At 53.6% G+C, this 21,571-nt stretch overlaps 3 protein-coding genes across 3 annotated transcripts in view; 2 read left to right on the top strand and 1 right to left on the bottom strand.

The window, feature by feature from the left end:
- The first annotated feature begins 920 nt into the window (after positions 1 to 920).
- Positions 921 to 3,802, top strand: LOC126642245 (uncharacterized). The gene is made up of 2 exons (XM_050319657.1): positions 921 to 1,980; positions 3,418 to 3,802. Exons 1-2 carry the CDS (start codon positions 947 to 949, stop codon positions 3,506 to 3,508), a joined length of 1,125 nt encoding a protein of 374 aa, XP_050175614.1. The 5' UTR covers positions 921 to 946; the 3' UTR covers positions 3,509 to 3,802.
- A 183-nt stretch (positions 3,803 to 3,985) lies between these two features.
- On the top strand, positions 3,986 to 5,320 carry LOC126642246 (uncharacterized). The gene is made up of 2 exons (XM_050319659.1): positions 3,986 to 4,391; positions 4,432 to 5,320. The coding sequence occupies exons 1-2, from the start codon at positions 4,014 to 4,016 to the stop codon at positions 4,978 to 4,980; spliced, it is 927 nt and encodes a 308-aa protein (XP_050175616.1). The 5' UTR covers positions 3,986 to 4,013; the 3' UTR covers positions 4,981 to 5,320.
- The window catches only part of RECQL4 (RecQ like helicase 4), a 28,440-nt gene continuing 11,949 nt past the window's right edge, over positions 5,081 to 21,571 (bottom strand). The window contains 15 exon segments of the mRNA XM_050319661.1: positions 5,081 to 5,202; positions 7,437 to 7,545; positions 8,442 to 8,619; positions 8,720 to 8,891; positions 9,734 to 9,933; positions 11,061 to 11,190; positions 11,282 to 11,447; positions 13,693 to 13,830; positions 13,905 to 14,173; positions 16,424 to 16,592; positions 16,684 to 16,866; positions 18,393 to 18,500; positions 18,503 to 18,580; positions 21,157 to 21,240; positions 21,329 to 21,465. Coding sequence (XP_050175618.1) covers positions 5,081 to 5,202; positions 7,437 to 7,545; positions 8,442 to 8,619; positions 8,720 to 8,891; positions 9,734 to 9,933; positions 11,061 to 11,190; positions 11,282 to 11,447; positions 13,693 to 13,830; positions 13,905 to 14,173; positions 16,424 to 16,592; positions 16,684 to 16,866; positions 18,393 to 18,500; positions 18,503 to 18,580; positions 21,157 to 21,240; positions 21,329 to 21,465 — 2,243 coding nt within the window.

The following is a 21,571-nucleotide window of genomic DNA, read 5'->3' as shown; positions in this document are numbered from 1 at the left end:
CCCAATCAATCAATCAATCCCTCATTCCCACGCGTGCCGTGGCAGCACCGGCGGGGAGCTGTGCCGGGCTCTGGCCACATTCCATCCCCAATCAATCCATCCCTCATTCCCACGCGTGCCGTGGCAGCACCGGCGGGAGCTGTGCCGGGCTCTGGCGCGGAACGCGCGGCGGGTGCAGGAGGTGCTGGGCGGGACCCCGGGATGCGCTGCCCGCCCCTGGCCGGGGGCCCGCGCCTTCCCCGCATCCACATCCCCCGCGCCCGGAGCTGCGCCACGGTCAGAGCGGGACACGGGGACAGCGGGGGATGGGGGCTGGGGGCACTGGGGGACTGGGGGAGTGGGGGCACTGGGGACAATGGAGGGCTGGGGACACTGGGGATGCTGGGGCACTGGGAAACGGGACACTGGGGGGCACTGGGGGGCTGGGGACACTGGGGGCTGGGGACAATGGGGACACTGGGGGACTGGGGGAGTGGGGACAACAGGGGCTGGGGGCACTGGGGGAGTGGGGACACTGGGGGACTGGGGACACTGGGGGATGGGGACACTGGGGACACTGGGGGCACTGGGGGCAGTGGGGACACTGGGGGACTGGGGACACTGGGGGATGGGGACACTGGAGGACACTGGGGGCACTGGGGCAGTGGGAGGACACTGGGGGACTGGGGGAGTGGGGGCACTGGGGACACTGGGGACACTGGGGACACTGGGGGCTGGGGACACTGGGGGCTGGGGGCACTGGGGGATGGAGGCACTGGGGGATGGGGACACTGGGGGCTGGGGGATGGATGGACAGTGGGGGACAGTCTGGGGAGGACTCGGGGGGAGAGAGGGAGGGGGACACGGCTCTGTGGGAGGGGGACTGGGGACACGGGGGGACTGGGAATAGGGGGGCATGGGACACTCTGGGACATGGGGGATCCTGGGACATGGGGGATCCTGGGATATGGGACATCCTGGGATATGGGGGATCCTGGGATATGGGGGATCCTGGGATATGGGACATCCTGGTGTTATGGGGGGTCTTGGGGACTCAGGATATCCCGGGGCCATGGGAAGGGGCACCCTGGGGACAGGGGACACCCTGGGGACAGGGTCCCCGCCTCGGGGCCCCCTCCTCCCAAATCCCCCTTCCCCTCCCTGTCCCAGCCGTTCTGTCCCCCCCAGTCTCCCCCCTGTCCCCTCCAGTCCTGGCTGTCTCCCCATGTCCCCTGTGCCCGGTCCCAACTGTCCCCTGTCCCTCTGCGTATCCCTGTCCCTGTCGCCACGCGTGTCCCCAGGCGTTGTCCCTGTCCCCACGTCCCTGTCCCCATGTCCCTGTCCCTGTCCCTGTGTCCCTGTCCCTGTCCCCATGTCCCTGTGCTCACGTTCCTGTCCCTGTCGCCACGCGTGTCCCCAGGCGTTGTCCCTGTCCCCATGTCCCTGTCCCCTGTCCCTGTCCCCACGTTCCTGTCCCTGTCCCTGTGCCCACGTCCCTGTCCCTGTCCCCACGCGTGTCCCCAGGCGCTGTCGCTGTGTCCCTGTCCCTGTCCCCACGCGTGTCCCCAGGCGCTGTTCCTGTCTCTGTCCCCACGTCCCTGTCCCCACGTCCCTGTCCCTGTCCCCACGCGTGTCCCTGTCCCTGTGCCCATGTCCCTGTCCCTGTCCCCACGTCCCTGTCCCTGTCCCCACGCGTGTCGCTGTCCCTGTCCCCACGCGTGTCCCCAGACGCTGTCCCTGTCCCCACGCGTGTCGCTGTCCCTGTCCCTGTGCCCATGTCCCTGTCCCCACGCGTGTCCCTGTCCCTGTCCCCATGTCCGTGTCCCCACGCGTGTCCCTGTCCGTGTCCCCACGCGTGTCCCCATGTCCGTGTCCCCACGCGTGTCCCCAGGCGCTGTCGCTGCAGCCCGACCGTTTCTTCTGCCGGCGGCTGGAGGAGCTCACGGGGCTGGCGGTGACCCCGGGGAGCCACTTCGGGCACGGGGGGGGCTCCCACCTGGGGTACGGGGGGACCCCCTGGGGCACCCAAAATGGGGGGGTTTGGGGTCCCGTTGGGGTGTCGGGGTGGGATTTTGGAGTTGCTGTGGTGGGATTTTTGGGGTCCTGTTGGCGTGGGGGTGTTGGGTGTCAAGGGGTGGGATTTTGGGTTTAGGGGGGGGATTTGAGGGTCTTCTTAGGGTGTTGGGATCCTGGGTTTCCTCTTGGGGTGGGGGGCGTTGGGATTTTGGGGTCCCATCAGGGTGGGGGTGTTGGGTGTCAAGGGCTGGGATTTTTGGGGTCCTGTTGGGGTGTTGGGGGTGTGAATTTGGGGTCCCATCGGGGTGGGTGTGTTGGGTGTTAAGGGGTGGGATTTTGGGGTCTTCTTAGGGTGTTGGGATCCTGGGGTTCCTCTTGGGGTGGGGGGCGTTGGGATTTTGGGGTTGTTGTGGTGGGATTTTGGGAGTCCTGTTGGGGTGTTTGGGGTGGGATTTTTGAGGTCCCATCGCAGTGGGAGTGTTGGGTGTCAAGGGGTGGGATTTTTGGGGGTTGTTGTGGTGGGATTTTTGGGGTCCTGTTGGGGTGTTGGGGATGGGATTTTGGGGTCCCATGGGGGTGGGGGTGTTGGGTGTTGAGGAGTGGGATTTTGGGGTTGGGATTTTGGGTGTTGGGGTTGGATGTTGGGATCCTGGAGTTCCTCTTGGGGTGGAGGGTGTTGGGATTTTGGGGTCCCATCGGGGTGGGGGTGTTGGGTGTCAAGGGGTGGGATTTTTGGGGTCCTGTTGGGAGTGTTTGGGGTGGGATTTTGGGGTTGTTGTGGTGGGATTTTGGGGTCCTCTTGGGGTGTTGGGGTGGGAATTTGAGTCCCATCCGGGTGGGGTGTTGGGGTGTCAAGGGCTGGGATTTTTGGGGTCCTGTTGGGGTGTTTGGGGTGGGATTTTGGGGTTGTTGTGGTGGGATTTTGGGGTCCTGTTGGGGTGTTGGGGGTGGGATTTTGGGGTCCCATCGGGGTGGGGGTGTTGGGTGTCAAGGGGTGGGATTTTGGGGTCCCATCGGAGTGGGGGTTTTGGGTGTTAAGGGCTGGGATTTTGGGAGTTGTGGGTGGGATTTTGGGGTTGTTGTGGTGGGATTCTTGGGGTCCCATCGGGTGGGGGTGTTGGGTGTCAGGGGTGGGATTTTGGGTTCCTGTGGGGTGTTGGGGTGGGATTTTGGGTCCCGTTGGGCTGTTGGGTCCTGGGATCCGTTGCACCGAATCTGGGGCTCTGGGTGGTCTCCCCTACTCGGGGGCGTGGGGGTGGGCTCAGATTTGGGGGTCCCATTGCCCAGCAGAGCCATCCCACGGCCGGGGGGTGGTTTGGGGGCATCTCGAGTGGGTCCCCCGGGGTGGGGTTGTGTTAGGGTTAGGGTGTGTTTAGGGGGGGGTTCAGAGTGACCCCCATGCCCCCCCCCGGTGCCCCCCAGGCTGTCGCTGCTGCTGCCGCCGGAGAGGCTGGAGCGGGTCCTGCAGCTCCTCGTGCGCTTCCACGCCCAATTCCTGCGGGAATTCTCCTGAGGGAGGCTGGAATTTCCTGAGGGAGGCGGGAATCCTGAGAGATCCGGATCCCGCAGCTCCTCCCCACGCGGGAATTCTCCCGCGGGATCCGCGCCGGGAGCGCCCCCGGGAGCAGGCAGGGATGGGCAGGGACCATGGGCGGGTCTGGCATTCCCGGCATTCCCGGGATTTTCGGATGGATCAGCCAGGGGAGGCTCCGCCCTGGATTTGGGAGCCTCTCCCGGTGGAATTCCCGGTGGATCTTCCTTCAGGATCCACCATTCCCAACCCAATCCCGGTTCCTGTGCTGTGACTTGGATGTGTTGGGGGGGGAGGGGTGGGGAGAATCCAGGAGGGAATCCAGGGATGGATTCCTGGGATTCAACAATGGATTCCTGGGACCGAGGGTTGGATTTGTGGGATCCAGGGATGGGATCCAGGGATGGATTCCTGGGATGCAGGGATGGGATCCAGGGATGGATTCCTGGGATCCAGGGATGGATTGTGGGATCCAGGGTTTGGATTAATGGGATCCAGGGATGGGCTGTGGGATCCAGGGATGGATTGTGGGATCCAGGGATGGATTGTGAAATCCAGGGTTGGATTTGTGGGATCCAGGGATGGATTCCTGGGATCCAGGATGGGATGCAGGGTTGGATTCCTGGGATGCAGGATGGGATGCAGGGCTGGATTCCTGGGATGCAGGGCTGGATTCCTGGGATCCAGGATGGGATCCAGGATGGGATGCAGGGTTGGATTCCTGGGATGCAGGGCTGGATTCCTGGGATCCAGGGATGGATTCCCGGGATGCAGGATGGGATCCAGGATGGGATGCAGGGTTGGATTCCTGGGATGCAGGGCTGGATTCCTGGGATCCAGGATGGGATCCAGGATGGGATGCAGGGTTGGACTATGGGATGACGGGCTGGATTCCTGGGATCCAGGATGGATTCCTGGGATGCAGGGTTGGATTCCTGGGATGCAGGGCTGGATTCCTGGGATCCAGGATGGGATCCAGGATGGGATCCAGGATGGGATCCAGGATGGGATCCAGGATGGGATGCAGGGTTGGATTCCTGGGATGCAGGGCTGGATTCCTGGGATGCAGGATGGGATCCAGGATGGGATGCAGGGCTGGATTCCTGGGATCCAGGATGGGATCCAGGATGGGATGCAGGGTCGTGGCACCCGTGGCCACCCAGGGAATCTCCTCCATGGATCTGGGAGCCCTGGAGCCTCTCCCAGGGGAATTCCAGTGGATCCCCAGCACCAGGTCCGTGTCCCACCATGGCTCTGCCTCGGGAAGGCTCTGGGAGCAGCATCCCCAATTCCAGGGAGGATTTGGCAGGAAAACCAACTGCCCTGAGGGTTCATCCTGCTGGGAATTCCTGTGGGAAGGGCTGGGGGTCCCCTCTGCTCCTTCCTGGGGCCAAAACACCCCCACTCCCATTCCCAGCGTGTCCTTTTATTATCCAGGGATAAAATTCCCATAAAAGGCCCCGGAGGGGGCTCCGTGGGGTGTCCCTCCCATTCCCAGGGGACATTCCCAGGGGACATTCCCAGGGGACATTCCCAGGGGACATTCCATGAATCTCACATGGTAGCCAGGAGCTCCTGGGTGGCCAGGCGGGCCAGGCCGTGGAAATCCAGCCGGAGATGCTTCCTCCAAAATCGCCGATCCCGCCCATACAGCTGGGCTGGGAAACGGGGGCTGCCTGGGGGGGCAGGAGGAGGAGCCCAAATAGCCCAGATATCCCAGCCCAGATAGCCCAGATATCCCAGCCCATCCCAGATATCCCATCCCATCCCATCCCAGATATCCCATCCCATCCCATCCCATCCCATCCCAGATATTCCATCCCATCCCATCCCATCCCATCCTATCCCAGATATCCCAGCACAGATATCCTATCCTATCCTATCCTATCCTATCCTATCCTATCCTATCCTATCCTATCCCAAATATCCATCCATCTCCATCTCCATCCATCCATCCCATCCCTGTATCCCATCCCATCCCATCCCTGTATCCCATCCCATCCCATCCCATCCCAGATATCCCATCCCATCCCATCCATCCCATCCCATCCCATCCCGTCTCATCCCATCCCATCCCATCCATCCATCCCAGATATCCCATCCATCCCATCCATCCCATCCCATCCCATCCCATCCCATCCATCCCATCCTATCTCCATCCCATCTCATCCCATCCCATCCCATCAATTCCATCCCATCCCATCCCATCCTATCCTATCCCATCCCATCCCATCCCATCCCATCCCATCCCATCTCCATCCATCCCATCTCCATCCATCCCATCCCTATCATCCCATCCATCCCAAATCATCCCATCCATCCCATCCCAGATATCCATCCCATCCCAGCGCTGGAATTAGCGTGCCTGGGGATACGGGGAAGATCCGATATCCCTCCTATCCCAGATATCCCATCCCAGATATCCCATCCCATCCCATCAATCCCATCCCATCAATCCCATCCCATCAATCCCATCCCATCCATCCCATCCCATCCCATCCCATCCCATCCCATCCCATCCCATCCCATCCCAGCTGGGAATCAGGGGCTGCCTGGGGGGATACACAGGGGGAGGATCCCAGATAATCCCTCCTATCCCAGATATCCCAGCACAGATATCCCATCCTATCCTATCCCAGATATCCCATCCCAGATATCCCATCCCATCCCAACCCAACCCATCCCATCCTAGATATCCCATCCCATCCCATCCCAGATATCCCATCCCATCCCATCCCAGAGCTGGGAATCAGGGGCTGCCTGGGGGGATACACAGGGGGAGGATCCCAGATAATCCCTCCTATCCCAGATATCCCATCCTATCCTATCCCAGATATCCCATCCCAGATATCCCATCCCATCCCAACCCAACCCATCCCATCCTAGATATCCCATCCCATCCCATCCCAGATATCCCATCCCATCCCATCCCAGAGCTGGGAATCAGGGGCTGCCTGGGGGGATACACAGGGGGAAGATCCCAGATATCCCATCCTATCCCAGATATCCCCTCCCAGATATCCCATCCCAGATATCCCATCCTATCCTATCCTATCCCAGATATCCCATCACAGATATCCCATCCCAGCCCATCCCAAATATTCCATCCCAGATATCCCATCCCACCCCAGAGCTGAGCTGGGAAACGGGGTCTGCCTATGGGGACAGGAGGAAAGATCCCAGAAACCCCAGCCTAGATATCCCATCCTATCCCAGATATCCCATCCCAGATATCCCATCCCATCCCAGAGCTGGGAATCAGGGGCTGCCTGGGGGGATACACAGGGGGAGGATCTCAGATAATCCCTCCTATCCCAGATATCCCAGCACAGATATCCCATCCTATCCTATCCTATCCTATCCTATCCTATCCTATCCTATCCTATCCTATCCTATCCTATCCTATCCCAGATATCCCATCCCATCCCTCCCATCCCATCCCAGATCATCCCATCCCTCCCATCCCATCCCAGATATCCCAGCACAGATATCCCATCCCATCCCATCCCATCCCATCCCACCCCATCCCATCCCATCCCATCCCAGATATCCCATCCCATCCCATCCCATCCCATCCCATCCCATCCCATCCCATCCCATCCCATCCCACCTCATCCATCCCATCCCAGATATCCCATCCCATCCCATCCCTACTCATCCCATCCCATCCCATCCCAGATATCCCATCCCATCCCATCTCATCCATCCCATCTCATCTCCATCCCATCCCATCCCATCCCATCCTATCCCATCCCAGATATCTCCATCCCATCCCATCCCACCCCATCCCATCCCATCCCATCCCATCCCATCCTATCCCATCCCATCCCATCCATCCCATCCCATCCCATCCCATCCCATCCCATCCCAGATATCCCATCCCATCCCATCCCTCCCATCCCATCCTCACTGATTCCATGGAATATCCTGGCGATGGCTGTCCCGGAGAATTTCTCGTCGGGGCGGATGGACAGGAAGTGTCGGATGTCGGAGCGGACCTGGCCCTCCCAGTCCTGCAGCTGCCCAGGACAGGGATCAGCCCTGCTCATCCCAGATCCAGTGGGGCTCACATCCCAAATCCAATGGAGCTCACATCCCAGATCCAATGGAGCTCACACCCCTCCTCATCCCAAATCCATTGGAGCTCACATCCCTCCTCATCCCAAATCCAGGGGGAACTCAAATCCCTGCTCTTCCTCATCCCAAATCCAATGGAGCTCACATCCCAGATCCAATGGAGCTCACATCCCTCCTCATCCCAAATCCATGGGGAATTCACATCCCTCCTCATCCCAAATCCATGGGGAATTCACATCCCTCCTCATCCCAAATCCAATGGAGCTCACATCCGAAACCCATGGGGAACTCACATCCCTTCTCATCCCAAATCCATGGGGAGCTCTAATCCCTTCTCCTCCTCATCCCAAATCCAATGGAGTTCACATCCCTCCTCATCCCAAATCCTTGGAGCTCACATCCCTCCTCATCCCAAATCCAATGGAGCTCTCATCCCTGCTCCTCCTCATCCCAAATCCAATGGAGCTCACATCCCTCCTCCTCCTCATCCCAAATCCAATGGAGCTCACATCCCTCCTCATCCCAAATCCAATGGAGCTCACATCCCTCCTCATCCCAAATCCATGGGGAACTCAAATCCCTGCTCTTCCTCATCCCAAATCCAATGGAGCTCACACCCTTGCTCATCCCAAATCCAATGGAGCTCACATCCCAAATCCATTGTAGCTCACATCCCTGCTCATCCCAAATCCATTGGAGCTCACATCCCTGCTCATCCCAAATCCATTGGAGCTCACATCCCAAATCCATTGTAGTTCACATCCCTGCCCTCCCTCCTCCCCAACGCTGCCCCTTGGCCAAGGCCGGAATTCCGGAGGCTCCGGAGCCGCTGCTTTACCCGAGTGCTTCCAAGCTCCTCCTGCTCCTCCTGCTGCTCCTCCTGCTGCTCCTCCTGCTGCCCTTCCGCTCCGTGGGGATCCCTCTCGAAGTATTCCCGGATCAGATCCTTGAGTTGGGCGCTCCTCTCCTCCACCTCCCGGTCCGGAGGGTGCGGATGGCTCGTCGGGAATGCCACGCTGCTCCCGACCCATCGTCAGCTCCCGCCCTTTCCCAGGGAGGCGGGAGCAGGGCGGGAATCCTGGGGAATGGGGGGTGGGGGGGGTTGGTTTTCCTCACCTCTGGAATGCCCGGAAGCAGGCCTGGAGCTGGCTCAGGGCCGCCTTTTCCCGGGATCGCACGCGCCGGAGCAGGAAGTGGCAGATGGAATCCAGCTCCGCCCCGCTCAGGTCGCCGTAGGAGCGGAAGTGGAAGGAAAGCTCCTGGAATTCCACCTGGATCCCACTTTTCCCTGGGAGAGCAGGGAGAGCTGGGACTCCAGAGGGGATGCCACCAGCCCCTCCAGCCCAATCCCAATCCCAGTCCCAATCCCAATATAAATCCCAATCCCAACCACAATCCCAATATCAATCCCAATCTCAATGCCAAACCCCAATCCCAACCCCAATCCCAAACCCAATCCTAACCCCAATCCTGAATCCCAATCCCAATCACCAATCCTAAATCCTAATCACCAATCCCAATCCCAAATCCCAACCCCAAATCCAATCCCAATCCTAATCCGAAATCCGAATCCCATTCCCAATCTCAATCCCAATACCCAATCCCAACCCCAATCTCAATCTCAATCCCAAATCCCAATCCCAAATCCCATTTTCCATCCCAATCCCAGTCCAACTCTCAATCCCAAATCCCAATCCCAACTCCCAAGCCACAATCCCAACCACAGTCCTAATCTCAAACCCCAATCCCAATCCAAATCCAAAATCTCAATCCACAATCCCAATCCCCAACCCCACCCCAAACACAATCTCAATCCCAAATCCGAATCTCAATCTAATCCCAAATCCCAATCCCAACCCCAATCCAAAACCCAACCCCAATGTCAATCTAAATCCCAATCTCACACTCAATCCCAATCCCAAATCCCAACCACAATCCCAATCCCAATCTCATTCCCAATCCCAATCCCAATCCCAGTCAGAATCTCAATGCCAAATCCTAATCTACAACCCCAATCCCAATCCCAACCGCAATCCCAACTCAGCCCAAATCCCAATCTCTACACCCAATCCCTATCCCAATCCCAATCCCATTCCCAACTCCAACCCCAATCCCGATGCCGATGGGTACCGGTCCTTTGCCGGGGGTCCCACTGGAGCTGCCGGAGGTGCCGCTTCACCAGCGCCGCTTCCCAGCCCATGGAATCGCTCAGCTCCACCACGTCCAACTCCACGGCTCCGGAATTCCGGTGCTCCCGCCCCGCCAGCCGCTCCCGCGCCAGGAAAACACCCACGGGGGGGAAACAGAAAATCCGCTGATTTGGGTCTAAACTCATTGGAGGGGAATCCATTTTTAAATCAGGCAAGCAGATCCTCGTTTCTGCAAAATCATTTTTAGGGTCTAAAGGCTCATTTTTCATTTTCAAGGCCAAAATCTGCATTATTTTCTGATGAGTCAAAATCTGCATTTTTGTGGTCAAAAAGGTCATTTTTAAGGGGAAATTCCTCATTTTCATGGGCCAAAATCTGCATCTTTATGGTCAAAATTGTCATTTCTGAGGAGAAATCCCTCATTTTTCTGGTATAAAATCTGCATTTTTATGGTCTAAAAGGCTCATTTTTGAGGCGAAATCCCTCATTTTCAAGGCCAAAATCTGCATTTTTAGGGTCTAAAGGTTCATTTATGAGGAGAAATCCCTCATTTTGAAAGTCAAAATCTGCATTTTTAGTGTCCAATGTCCATTTTTTAGGGCAGAAAATCGCATTTTTAGGGTCTAAAATTTCATTTTTGAGGCAAAATCCCTCCTTTTCTGAGCCCCAATCCTCATTTTTAGGGTCAAACGCCTGGGTTTCTAGGGTCATCGCACATCTGAAGTGGCAAATTTTTAGAGTCAAATATCTCAGTTTTGAGAGCCAAATTCCCTCAGTTTTAGGGTCCAATTCAAATTTTCAGGAGTCAATTCCTCAGATTTGCAGAGTCAAATTTCCTGGCTCAAATCCCTCAATTTTAGAGGCAATTCCCACATTTTGAGAGTCAATTCCCACATTTTCAGGGTTCAAATTTCCTGGGCTCAAATCCCTAATTTCGAGGGTCAATTCCTACATTTTGAGGCTCCATTCCCACAATTTTAGGAGTCAATTCCCAGATTTAAGAGTCAATTCCCCCATTTTCAGGGTGAAATTTTGGGAGTCAATTCCCAGATTTGAGAGTCAATTCCCCACAATTGTAGGAGTCAAATTTTGAGAGTCAATTCCCAGATTTTCAGGGTCAGTTCCTACATTTTGAGGCTCCATTCCCCCATTTTCAGGGTGAAATTTTGGGAGTCAATTCCCAGATTTTTCAGGGTCAAATCCTCCTTTTCAGGACAACTGAGAGGAGGGGGAAAACAACCAAATCCCGCTGGATTCGGGATGGGGACGATGCGGGAATGCCGGAGCGGGAATTCCGAGGGTCCCACCTGCGCGCCAGGTCCCGGAGCTGGCGGGGCCCTCCGGAGCAGCGGATGCGGCAGCGGGAATAGGTGGGAAGCAGCAGCTCCAACCAGCGCTGCGGGTGCAGCTCCAGGTAGCACAGCAGGGTCTCGATCCCTGCAGGGAAGAGGAGAATTCCCAGTGGGAATTTTCCCCCCCTTTGGGAATGACATCCCGGGAGATTCCCGATTTTTGCAGCCCCCCTCACCTTCCTCGCGCACGTCCAGGGATTCCACGGAGCGCTGGATGGGCAGGCAGCGCTCGTGGCCGTGGCAGACGCGGTCCAGGGGTCTCGTCCCGGGGTTTTCCGGTTTTTCCTCGGCCTCCTCTTCCAGAAGTTCCGCCATTTCGGAGTCTTCCACCTCCTCCCTGACCTGTGGGATCGGAACATTCCAGCTGGGAATGTCCCTGGGAATGTCCCTGCCCGAGGCTCGGCCACCTCTTTAGGGGCTGAACCCACCCTGGGGAGGAGAAATCCCTCATTTTCTGGGCCTAAATCTGCATTTTTGTGGTCAAAAAGCTCATTTTGGAGGAGAAATCCCTCATTTTTAAAGTCAAATCTGCATTTTTGTGGTCAAAAAGCTCCTTTTGGAGGAGAAATCCCTCATTTTCAAGGCCAAAATCTGCATTTTTGTGGTAAAATCTGCATCTTTGTGTTCAAAAGCTCCTTTTGGAGGAGAAATCCTCATTTTCGAAAATCTGCATTTTTGTGGTCAAAAAGCTCCTTTTGGAGGAGAAATCCCTCATTTTCTGGGCCTAAATCTGCATTTTTGTGGTCAAAAAGCTCCTTTTGGAGGAGAAATCCCTCATTTTCAAGGCCAAAATCTGCATTTTTGTGGTCAAAAAGTTCATTTTTGAGGAGAAATCCCTCATTTTTAAAGTCAAAATCTGCATTTTTGTGGTCAAAAAGCTCCTTTTGGAGGAGAAATCCCTCATTTTCAAGGCCAAAATCTGCATTTTTATGGTCTAAATGTTCATTTTCAAGGTAAAACGCCTCATTTTCAAGGCCAAAACCTGCATTTTTGTGGTGAAAAAGTTCATTTTTGAGGCAAAAATCCCTAATTTTTCAGGGCCAAAATCTGCATTTTTATGGCCAAAATTGTAATTTTTGAGCAGAAATCCCTCACTTTTCTGGTATAAAATCTACATATTTATGGTCTAAAAGGCTCATTTTTGAGGTAAAATCCCTCATTTTCAAGGCCAAAATCTGCATTTTTGTGGTCAAAAGCTCATTTTTGAGGAGAAATCCCTCATTTTCTGGGCCAAACCCCACATTTTTATGGTCTAAAAGTCTCATTTGTGAAGCAAAATCCCTCATTCTTAAAGTTAAAATCTGCATTTTTAGGGTCCAATGTCCATTATTGGTGGCAGAAAATCACGTTTTTAGGGTCTAAAATTTCATTTTTGAGGCAAAATCCCTCCTTTTCTGAGCACAAATCCCCATTTTTAGGGTCAAATGCCTGGGTTTTAGAGAAAAAGTCGCATTTTTAGGGCAAATTATCTCAGTTTTGAGGTCAAATCCTTTGGTTTTAGGCTCCGAATTCCATCATTTTCAGGGTCAATTCCCTCAATTTGAGAGTCAAATTTCCTGGCTCAAATCCCTCATTTTTCAAGGTTAATTCCCACATTTTCAGGGTCAAATTTTGAGAGTCAATTCCCAGACTTTCGGGGCCAAATCCTTCCTTTTCAGGCTTAAATTTTCAGAGTCAAATCCCACATTTTGAGAGTGAATTCCTACATTTTCTGGGTCAAATTTTGGGAGTCAATTCCCCCAATTTCAGAGTCAAATCCCAGATTACGAGAATCATTTCCCCAATTTTGAGCCTCAACCTCCCCCATTTTCCAGTCAAATCCCACATTTTGAGAGTCAATTCCCCCGTTTTGAGCCCCAACCCCCCCATTTTTCAGTCAAATCCCCCATTTTCAGAGTCAATCTCCACATTTTGAGCCTCAACCTCCCCCATTTTCCAGTCAAATCCCACATTTTCAGAGTCAATCTCCACATTTTGATCCTCAACCCCCCCATTTTCCAGTCAAATCCCCCATTTCGAGAGTCAATTCCTCCAATTTCAGAGTCAAATCCCACATTTCAAGAGTCAACTCCCCTATTTTGAGCCTCAACCCCCATTTTCCAGTCAAATCCCACATTTCGAGAGTCAATTCCCCCAATTTCAGGGTCAAATCCCCCATTTCGAGAGTCAATTCCCCTCGTTTTGAGCCTCAACCCCCCCATTTTTCAGTCAAATCCCCCATTTTCAGAGTCAATCTCCACATTTGAGCCTCAACCCCCCCCTTTTTCAGTCCAAATCCCACATTTTCAGAGTCAATCTCCACATTTGGAGCCTCAACCCCCCCCATTTTCCAGCCAAATCCTCCATTTCGAGAGTCAATTCCTCCAATTTCAGAGTAAAGTCCCACATTTCAAGAGTCAACTCCCCTATTTTGAGCCTCAACCCCCCCATTTTCCAGTCAAATCCCCCATTTCGAGAGTCAATTCCTCCAATTTCAGAGTCAAATCCCACATTTCGAGAGTCAATTCCCCCGTTTTGAGCCTCAACCCCCCCATTTTTCAGTCAAATCCCCCATTTTGATCCATCCACCCCTCTCTCCTCTCCTCACCTGGGCATCCCCCCTCTCCTTCCCGTAGATCTGCCGGCACTTGCAGGGAGCGAAAACCTCCAGCACCAACCGCTTGATGGCCCAAAATTCCACCGTGTCGCCGTAGATGTGACGCCGCAGCTCGGGGAGATCCCCACCCTGTGACAAAACCACACGGATTTACAGCAGAAAAGCGGGAAAAACCCCTAAAACCCCGTGGGGGGCAGCGTTACCTCCGGGTCCAGGAAGAGGTGGCAGAGGGCGGGTCGGCCATCGCGGCCGGCGCGGCCGATCTCCTGCACGTAGCTCTCCAGGTCCTTGGGCAGGTTGTAGTGGATGACGGCGCGCACGTCGCGCTTGTCCAGCCCCATCCCGAAGGCCACCGTGGCCACCACCACCCGCAGCCGCCCCCTCATGAAGAGGCGCTGGACGCGCCGGCGCTCCCCGCACGATAACCCGGCGTGGTAGGCGGCGGCCGCGCTGAGGGGAGGCGGGGGGCAGCCTGAGGGGAGAAAAAAGGCGGGAAAATGGGTTGGGTGAGGGGTTGGAGATCGAAAAGGGGAGCCCCGAAACATGAGGGAGGTCACTCTCAAAGCATGAGGGAGTTCACTCTCAGAATGGGAAACGGACACTCAAAATGAGGGATTGGACTGTGAAAATGGGATCCCAAAATATGAGGGAGTTCACTCTCAGAATGGGGAAACGGACACTCAGAATGAGAGACTGGACTGTGAAAATGGGATCCCAAAACATGAGGGAGTTCACTCTCAAAGCATGAGGGAGTTCACTCTCAGAATGGGGAAATGGAGGTTCAAAATGAGGGATTGGAGTTTGAAAATGGGACCCCAAAACATGAAGGAGTTCACTCTCAGAATGGGGAAATGGACGCTCAAAATGAGGGATTGGAGCCTGAAAATGGGATCCCCAAAACATGAGGGAGGTGACTCTCAAAATGGGGAAATGGACACTCAAAATGAGAGATTGGACTGTGAAAATCGGACCCCAAAACATGAGGGAGTTCACTCTCAAAACATGAGGGAGTTCACTCTCAAAACATGAGGAAGTTCACTCTCAAAGCATGAGGGAGTTCACTCTCAAAATAGGGAGATGGATGCTCAAAATGGGGAAATGGACTCTCAGAATGAGGGATTGGACTTTGAAAATGGGACCCCAAAACATGAGGGAGTTCACTCTCAAAACATGAGGGAGTTCACTCTCGAAGCCTGGGAATTGGCACTCAAAATGAGGGATTGGAGCCTGAAAATGGGACCCTCAAAACATGAGGGAGTTCACTCTCAAAGTCTGGGAATTGGCACTCAAAATGAGGGATTGGAGCTTGAAAACGGGACCCCAAAACATGAGGGAGTTCACTCTCAAAACATGAGGGAGTTCACTCTCGAAGTCTGGGAATTGGCATTCAAAATGAGGGATTGGAGCCTGAAAATGGGATCCCCAAAACATGAGGGAGTTCTTTTTCAAAACATCAGGGAGTTCACTCTCAAAATGGGGAAATGGATGCTCGAAATGGGGAAATGGAGGCTCAAAATGAGGGATTTGAGTCTGAAAATGGGACCCCAAAACATGAGGGAGTTCACTCTCGAAGTCTGGGAATTGGCACTCAAAATGAGGGATTTGAGCCTGAAAATGGGATCCCCAAAACATGAGGGAGTTCACTCTCAAAACATGAGGGAGTTCACTCTCAAAGTCTGGGAACTGACACTCAAAATGTGGGATTTAACCCCAAAAATGAGGGAATTGGCTCTCAGAAATGTGGGAATTGACACTCAAAGTGAGGGATTTGACCCCGAAATATGTGGGAATTGAGTCTCAAAATGTGGGATTTGACTCTCAAAATGAGGGATTTGACCCTGAAAATGAGGGAATTGAACCTCAAAATGAGGGAGCTGACCCCAAAAATGTGGGAGTTGACTCTCAAAATCTGGGAACTGACTCCCAAAATTTGACCCTGAAAAAAATGTGGGACTCGACTCTCAACATTTGACCGACCCTGAAAAAAATGTGGGACTCGACTCTCAACATTTGACCCTGAAAAATGTGGGAATTGACTCTCAAAATGAGGGATTTGACTCCCAGAATCTGACCCTTAAAAGGTGGGAATTGACTCTCAAAATTTGACCCTGAAAAGGTGGGAACTGAATCACAAAATCTGGCAACTGACTCTCAAAATGAGGGATTTGACTCTGAAAATGCGGGATTTGACTCCCAAAATTTGACCCTGAAAACGTGGGAATCGACCCCAAAAAAGAGGAATTTGACACAGAAATTTTGACTCTCAAATTGAGGGAATTGACTCTCAAAATTTGACTCTGAAAATGTGGGAATTGACTCTCAAAGGGAGAGATTTGACTCTCAAATGTAGGAACTGAAGTCAAGGGTGGAGAACTTGGGTTGGGATGATGTTCCCAAGGAATGGTTCAGATCCGCTCGGTTGGGAAAGTGGGATGGGAACCCCTTTGTGGGGCAATTCCCTCATTTTGGGAGTCAAATCCCACATTTTCAGGGTCAAGTCCCTCATTTTGAGAGTAAAATTTTAAGGGTCAATTCCCTCATTTCCAGGCTCAAATCCCTCATTTCCAGACTCAATTCCTTCATTTCCCATCTCAAATCCCTCATTTCCCAGCACAATCCCGCTCCAAGCCACTCCCAAGGGCCGAGCTGAGCCATTCCCACATGGAATGCCCTCCCAGGACACCCCATTCTCCTTCCCCACCCTTTCCCAGCTTTTCCCTACCTTTCCCTCTGGTCCCCGGGGTGGTTGTGGCACATTCCGGGCCGGGAATTCCCTGGAGTCGGGTTCGGATGAGGGCGGCCACGCGCTCCGTCTCCTCGCGCCGCGTGCAGTAGACGATGATGGAATCCAGGGCTCCGAAACGCTCCCCCCGGAGCAGGGAAACCAAGGCCTGCGGGACCACAATGGTGCCAAAATTCCACAAAAAAAGATGGAAACACGATGGAAATCCCCCTTAAATCCCGGGGTCCCCCCATCCCGACCTCGTCGCGGTCGCGCTCCATGGACACCGAGAGGAGCAGGTTGGGCGGCACCGCGGCCGAGCGCGCCGGAGCCTCTTCCCCGGCGGGGATCCCCAAGTGCCGCGCCACGTCCCGAGCCGTGGCCGGCGTGGCCGTGGCCGTCAGGCCCAGGAAGCAGCGGATGCCCAGGCGGTCCCGCAGAACCTGCCGGAGAAATCCAGGGGGAAAAATTCCAGGGGAGAAAAAAAAACGATCAGGAGTGTGGTGGTTGTTCCACATCCCCCCACAGGGGTTGTCCCACAGGGATTGTCCCCCATCCCCACAGTGGTTGTCCCCCATCCCTGTGAGTTGTCCCCCATCCCCAGTGAGTTGTCCCCCATCCCCACAGTGATTGTCCCCCATCCCCACAGTGGTTGTCCCCCATCCCCTGTGGGTTGTCCCCCATCCCTGTGTGGGTTGTCCCCCATCCCCTGTGGGTTGTCCCCCATCCCTGTGGGTTGTCCCCCATCCCTGTGGGTTGGCCCCCACCCCTTGTGGGTTGTCCCCCATCCCTGTGTGGGTTGTCCTCCACTCCCGGTGGGTTGTCCCCCATCCTCACAGCGATTGTCCCCCATCCCTGTGAGTTGTCCCCCATCCCTCTGTGGGTTGTCCCCCATCCCTGTGGGCTGTCCCCATCCCCTGTGGGGTTTGTCCCCATCCCCTGTGGGGTTTGTCCCCCACCCCCGTGGGTTGTCCCCACCCCCCGTGGGTTGTCCCCCATCCCTGTTGGTTGTCCCCCATCCCTGTGGGTTGTCCAACATTCTCACAGTGAATTGTCCCCCATCCCCTGTGGGGTTTGTCCCCCATCCCTGTGGGTTGTCCCCCATCCCCTCTGTGGGTTGTCCCCCATCCCTTGTGATTTGTCCCCCATCCCTGTGTGGATTGTCCCCCATCCCCTGTGGGGTTTGTCCCCCATCCCTGTGGGTTGTCCCCCATCCCTGTGGATTGTCCCCCATCCCTTGTGATTTGTCCCCCATCCCTGTGTGGATTGTCCCCCATCCCTGTGGATTGTCCCCCATCCCCTGTGGGTTGTCCCCCATCCCTGTGAGGTTTGTCCCCCATCCCCTGTGGGTTGTCCCCCATCCCTGTGTGGATTGTCCCCATCCCTGTGGGTTGTCCCCCATCCCTGTGTGGATTGTCCCCCATCCCTGTGGGTTGTCCCCATCCCTGTGTGGATTGTCCCCATCCCCGTGGATTGTCCCCCATCCCCTGTGGGTTGTCCCCATCCCTGTGAGGTTTGTCCCCCATCCCCTGTGGGTTGTCCCCATCCCTGTGTGGATTGTCCCCCATCCCCTGTGGGTTGTCCCCTCACCCCACAGTGATTGTCCCCCATCCCTGTGGGTTGTCCAACATTCTCACAGTGGGTTGTCCCCCATCCCTTGTGATTTGTCCCCCATCCCTGTGGGTTGTCCCCCATCCCCCTGTGGATTGTCCCCCATCCCCTGTGGGGTTTGTCCCCCATCCCCTGTGGGGTTTGTCCCCCATCCCCTGTGAGTTGTCCCCCACCCCCGTGGGTTGTCCCCCATCCCTGTGGGTTGTCCCCCATCCCCCTGTGGATTGTCCCCCATCCCTGTGTGGATTGTCCCCCATCCCCGTGTGTTGCCCCCCATCCTCTGTGGGTTGTCCCCCCTCCCCTGTGAGTTGTCCCCCACCCCCCGTGGGTTGCCCCCACCCCCGTGGGTTGTCCCCACCTTGCAGATGCGCAGGTAGGAGGGTCTGAAGTTGTGTGCCCACTGGGACACGCAGTGAGCCTCGTCCAGGCAGGCGAAGGCCACGGGTGGGAGGCGATCCCGGCCCCCAGGAACGCCGAGCCGGAGCCGGTGCCGCCCACCAGGGCCTCGGGAGACACGAGCAGCACCTGCACCTCGCCCGCCCGCACCTGAGGGGACAGCGGCAATTCTGGAGGTGAAATCCCTTGTTTTCCGGGCCCAAATCCACATTTTTAGGGAGAAAAATCAGAATTTTAAGTAGCGTAATCTCATTTTTGGGGCGAAATCCCTAATTTTCCAGGCCAAAGTCACATTTTTGGATTCAAGTCTTAATTTCTCGGGGGGGGGGGGAAAAGTTACATTTTTAGGGTCTAAAGTCACATTTTTGGGGCCAAATTCCTCATTTTCTAGGGCCAAATTCTTTATTTTCTGGGGTCAAAGTCTTCATTTTCTGGGGCCAAATTCCTCATTTTCAAGCCCAAACTTTAATTTTTTTGTGGGAAAATAGAACATTCGTAAGGTCTAAAACCTCATTTTTGAGGTCAAATCCATCATTTTCCGGGCCAAACTCCACGTTTTCAGGCCCAAACCTTAATTTTTCTATGGGAAAACAACATTTTTAGGATCTAAAATCTCATTTTTGAGGCCAAAGCCCTCATTTTCCAGGTCAAAGTCACATTTTTGGATTCAAATCTTAATTTCTCGGCGGGGAAAAAAATCACATTTTTAGGGGCTAAATCCACATTTTGGGGGCCAAATTCCTCATTTTCCAGGGCCAAACCCCACATTTTCTGTGCCAAACTCCACATTTTCATGCCCAAAGCTTAATTTTTTTGTGGGAAAATAGAACATTTGTAAGGTATAAAACCTCATTTCTGAGGTCAAATCCCTCATTTTCCGGGCCAAACTCCACGTTTTCTGGCCCAAACCCTTATTTTTCTGTGGGAAAACAACATTTTTAGGATCTAAAATCTCATTTTTGAGGTCAAATCCCTCATTTCCCAAGCCCAAATCCACCCTTTTAGACTCGAACCTTAATTCTTTGGGGGGAAAAAAGCCACATTTTTCAAGCCTAAAACCTCATTTTTTGAGAGAAATCCTTTTTCAGGGCAAAATGCACATTTTTAGGGTCTAAACTTCAGTATTTGAGGGAAAATCCCTCATCCAAAATCCATATTTTTAGGGTAAAATGCCCATTTTTAGGGAGCAAATCACAATTTGAGGGTGTGAAATCTCATTTTTGAGGCAAAAACCTTCATTTTTCGGGCCCAAAACCCACATTTTCCAGGTCAAAATCCACATTTTCAGGTCCAAACCCTTATTTTTCTGTGGGAAAACAGAACATTTTTAGACTCTAAAATCTCATTTTTCAGACCAAATCCCTCATTTTCCAGGCTTGAATCCACCTTTTAGACTCGAACCTTAATTCTTTGGGGGGAAAAAAGCCACATTTTTCAAGCCTAAAACCTCATTTTTTTGAGAGAAATCCTTTTTCAGGGCAAAATGCACATTTTTAGGGTCTAAACTTCAGTATTTGAGGGAAAATCCCTCATCCAAAATCCATATTTTTAGGGTAAAATGCCCATTTTTAGGGAGCAAATCACAATTTTAGAGTGTGAAATCCCATTTTTGAGGCCAAAGCCCTCATTTTCCAGGCTCAAATCCACCTTTTAGACTCAAACCCTTAATTCCTTGGGGGGAAAAAAGCCACATTTTTCAAGCCTAAAACCTCATGTTTTTGGGAAGAAATCCTTCACTTTCCAGGGCAAAATCCACATTTTTAGGGTCTAAACTTCAGTATTTGAGAAAAAAACCCTCATTACAAATCCATATTTTTAGGGTAAAATGCCCGTTTTTAGGGAGCAAATCAGAATTTCAGGGTGTGAAATGTCATTTTTGAGGCCAAAGCCCTCATTTTCCAGGCTCAAATCCACCTTTTAGACTCGAACCTTAATTCTTTGGGGGTAAAAAAGCCACATTTTTCAAGCCTAAAACCTCATTTTTTTGGGGAGAAATCCTTCCCTTTCCAGGGCAAAATCCACATTTTTAGGGTCTAAACTTCAGTATTTGAGGAAAAACCCCTCATCCCAAATCCATACTTATAGGGCAAAACAGCCATTTTTAAGCAGCAAATCAGAATTTTAGGGTGTGAAATCTCATTTTTGAGGCCAAATCCCTCATTTTCCAGGCTCGAATCCACCTTTTTAGAGTTGAACCTTAATTCTCTGGGGGGAAAAAAGCCACATTTTTCAAGCCTAAAACCTCATTTTTTGGGGAGAAATCCTTCCCTTTCCAGGGCAAAATCCACATTTTTAGGGTCTAAACTTCAGTATTTGAGAAAAAAACCCTCATCCCAAATCCATACTTATAGGGTAAAACAGCCATTTTTAAGCAGCAAATCAGAATTTTAGGGTGTGAAATCTCATTTTTGAGGCCAAATCCATCATTTTCCAGGCTCGAATCCACCTTTTTAGAGTTGAACCTTAATTCTTTAGGGGGAAAAAAAGCCACATTTTTCGAGTCTCAAGTCTCTTCTTTTGTGAGCAATTTTCCAGGACAAAAATGCACATTTTTAGGGTCTAAAAACTTCAGCATCCGAGGAAAAACCCCTCATCCCGAATCCACATTTTCAGGTTAAAACGCCCATTTTTAAGGAGCAAACCCAAATTTTCGGGTCTGAGCTCCCATTCCTGAGCCCCGAACCCTCCTCCCTCATCCTGAGGGGAGGCGATGGCGGCGCCCTCACCTTTTCCAGGACTTTTTCCCGCTGGGCTCTGGACATGTTGGAGTGGACGCAGACGGCCCTCAGGCAGGGCGGGAGCCCCGACACCTGCGAGGCGGTGACATTTTAGGCATCTCCCGGCATTTTCCAGGTGGGAACGAGGCAGGAAAAGCTGAGAGGAGGTGGGGGGGAGTACCTGGTCGTCCATGAGGGAGACGAGCGGCGACACCACGAGGGTGAGGGCACGGCGGCAGCGCTGGTACAGCAGGGCGGGCAGTTGGTAGCACAGCGATTTACCCAGCCCCGTGGGCAGCACCACCAGCGTGGATAACCCTGAGGGGGAAAATGGGAATTGCCAGAAGTTACAGAGCTGGGAAAAGAGGGCAGGAAGAGGAGGAGGGAGGGAAGGGTGTGGGCAACACCACCAGTGTGGATAACC

The sequence above is a fragment of the Myiozetetes cayanensis genome, unplaced genomic scaffold (genome assembly GCF_022539395.1).
Source record: "Myiozetetes cayanensis isolate MyiCay16 unplaced genomic scaffold, myiCay2020 scf223, whole genome shotgun sequence".
Taxonomy (NCBI): Eukaryota; Metazoa; Chordata; class Aves; order Passeriformes; family Tyrannidae; genus Myiozetetes; species Myiozetetes cayanensis.
This window is presented reverse-complemented; position numbering and strand designations above follow the sequence as displayed.

Coding starts and splice junctions, on each gene's coding strand:
- LOC126642245 (XM_050319657.1), top strand. CDS start 947: ATGGGACATCCTGGGATATGGGGGATCCTGGGATATGGGGGATCCTGG. Junction 1,981..3,417: donor GGGGGGGGCTCCCACCTGGG/GTACGGGGGGAC, acceptor GGTGCCCCCCAG/GCTGTCGCTGCTGCTGCCGC.
- LOC126642246 (XM_050319659.1), top strand. CDS start 4,014: ATGGGATCCAGGGATGGGCTGTGGGATCCAGGGATGGATTGTGGGATC. Junction 4,392..4,431: donor GATCCAGGATGGGATGCAGG/GTTGGACTATGG, acceptor CCTGGGATCCAG/GATGGATTCCTGGGATGCAG.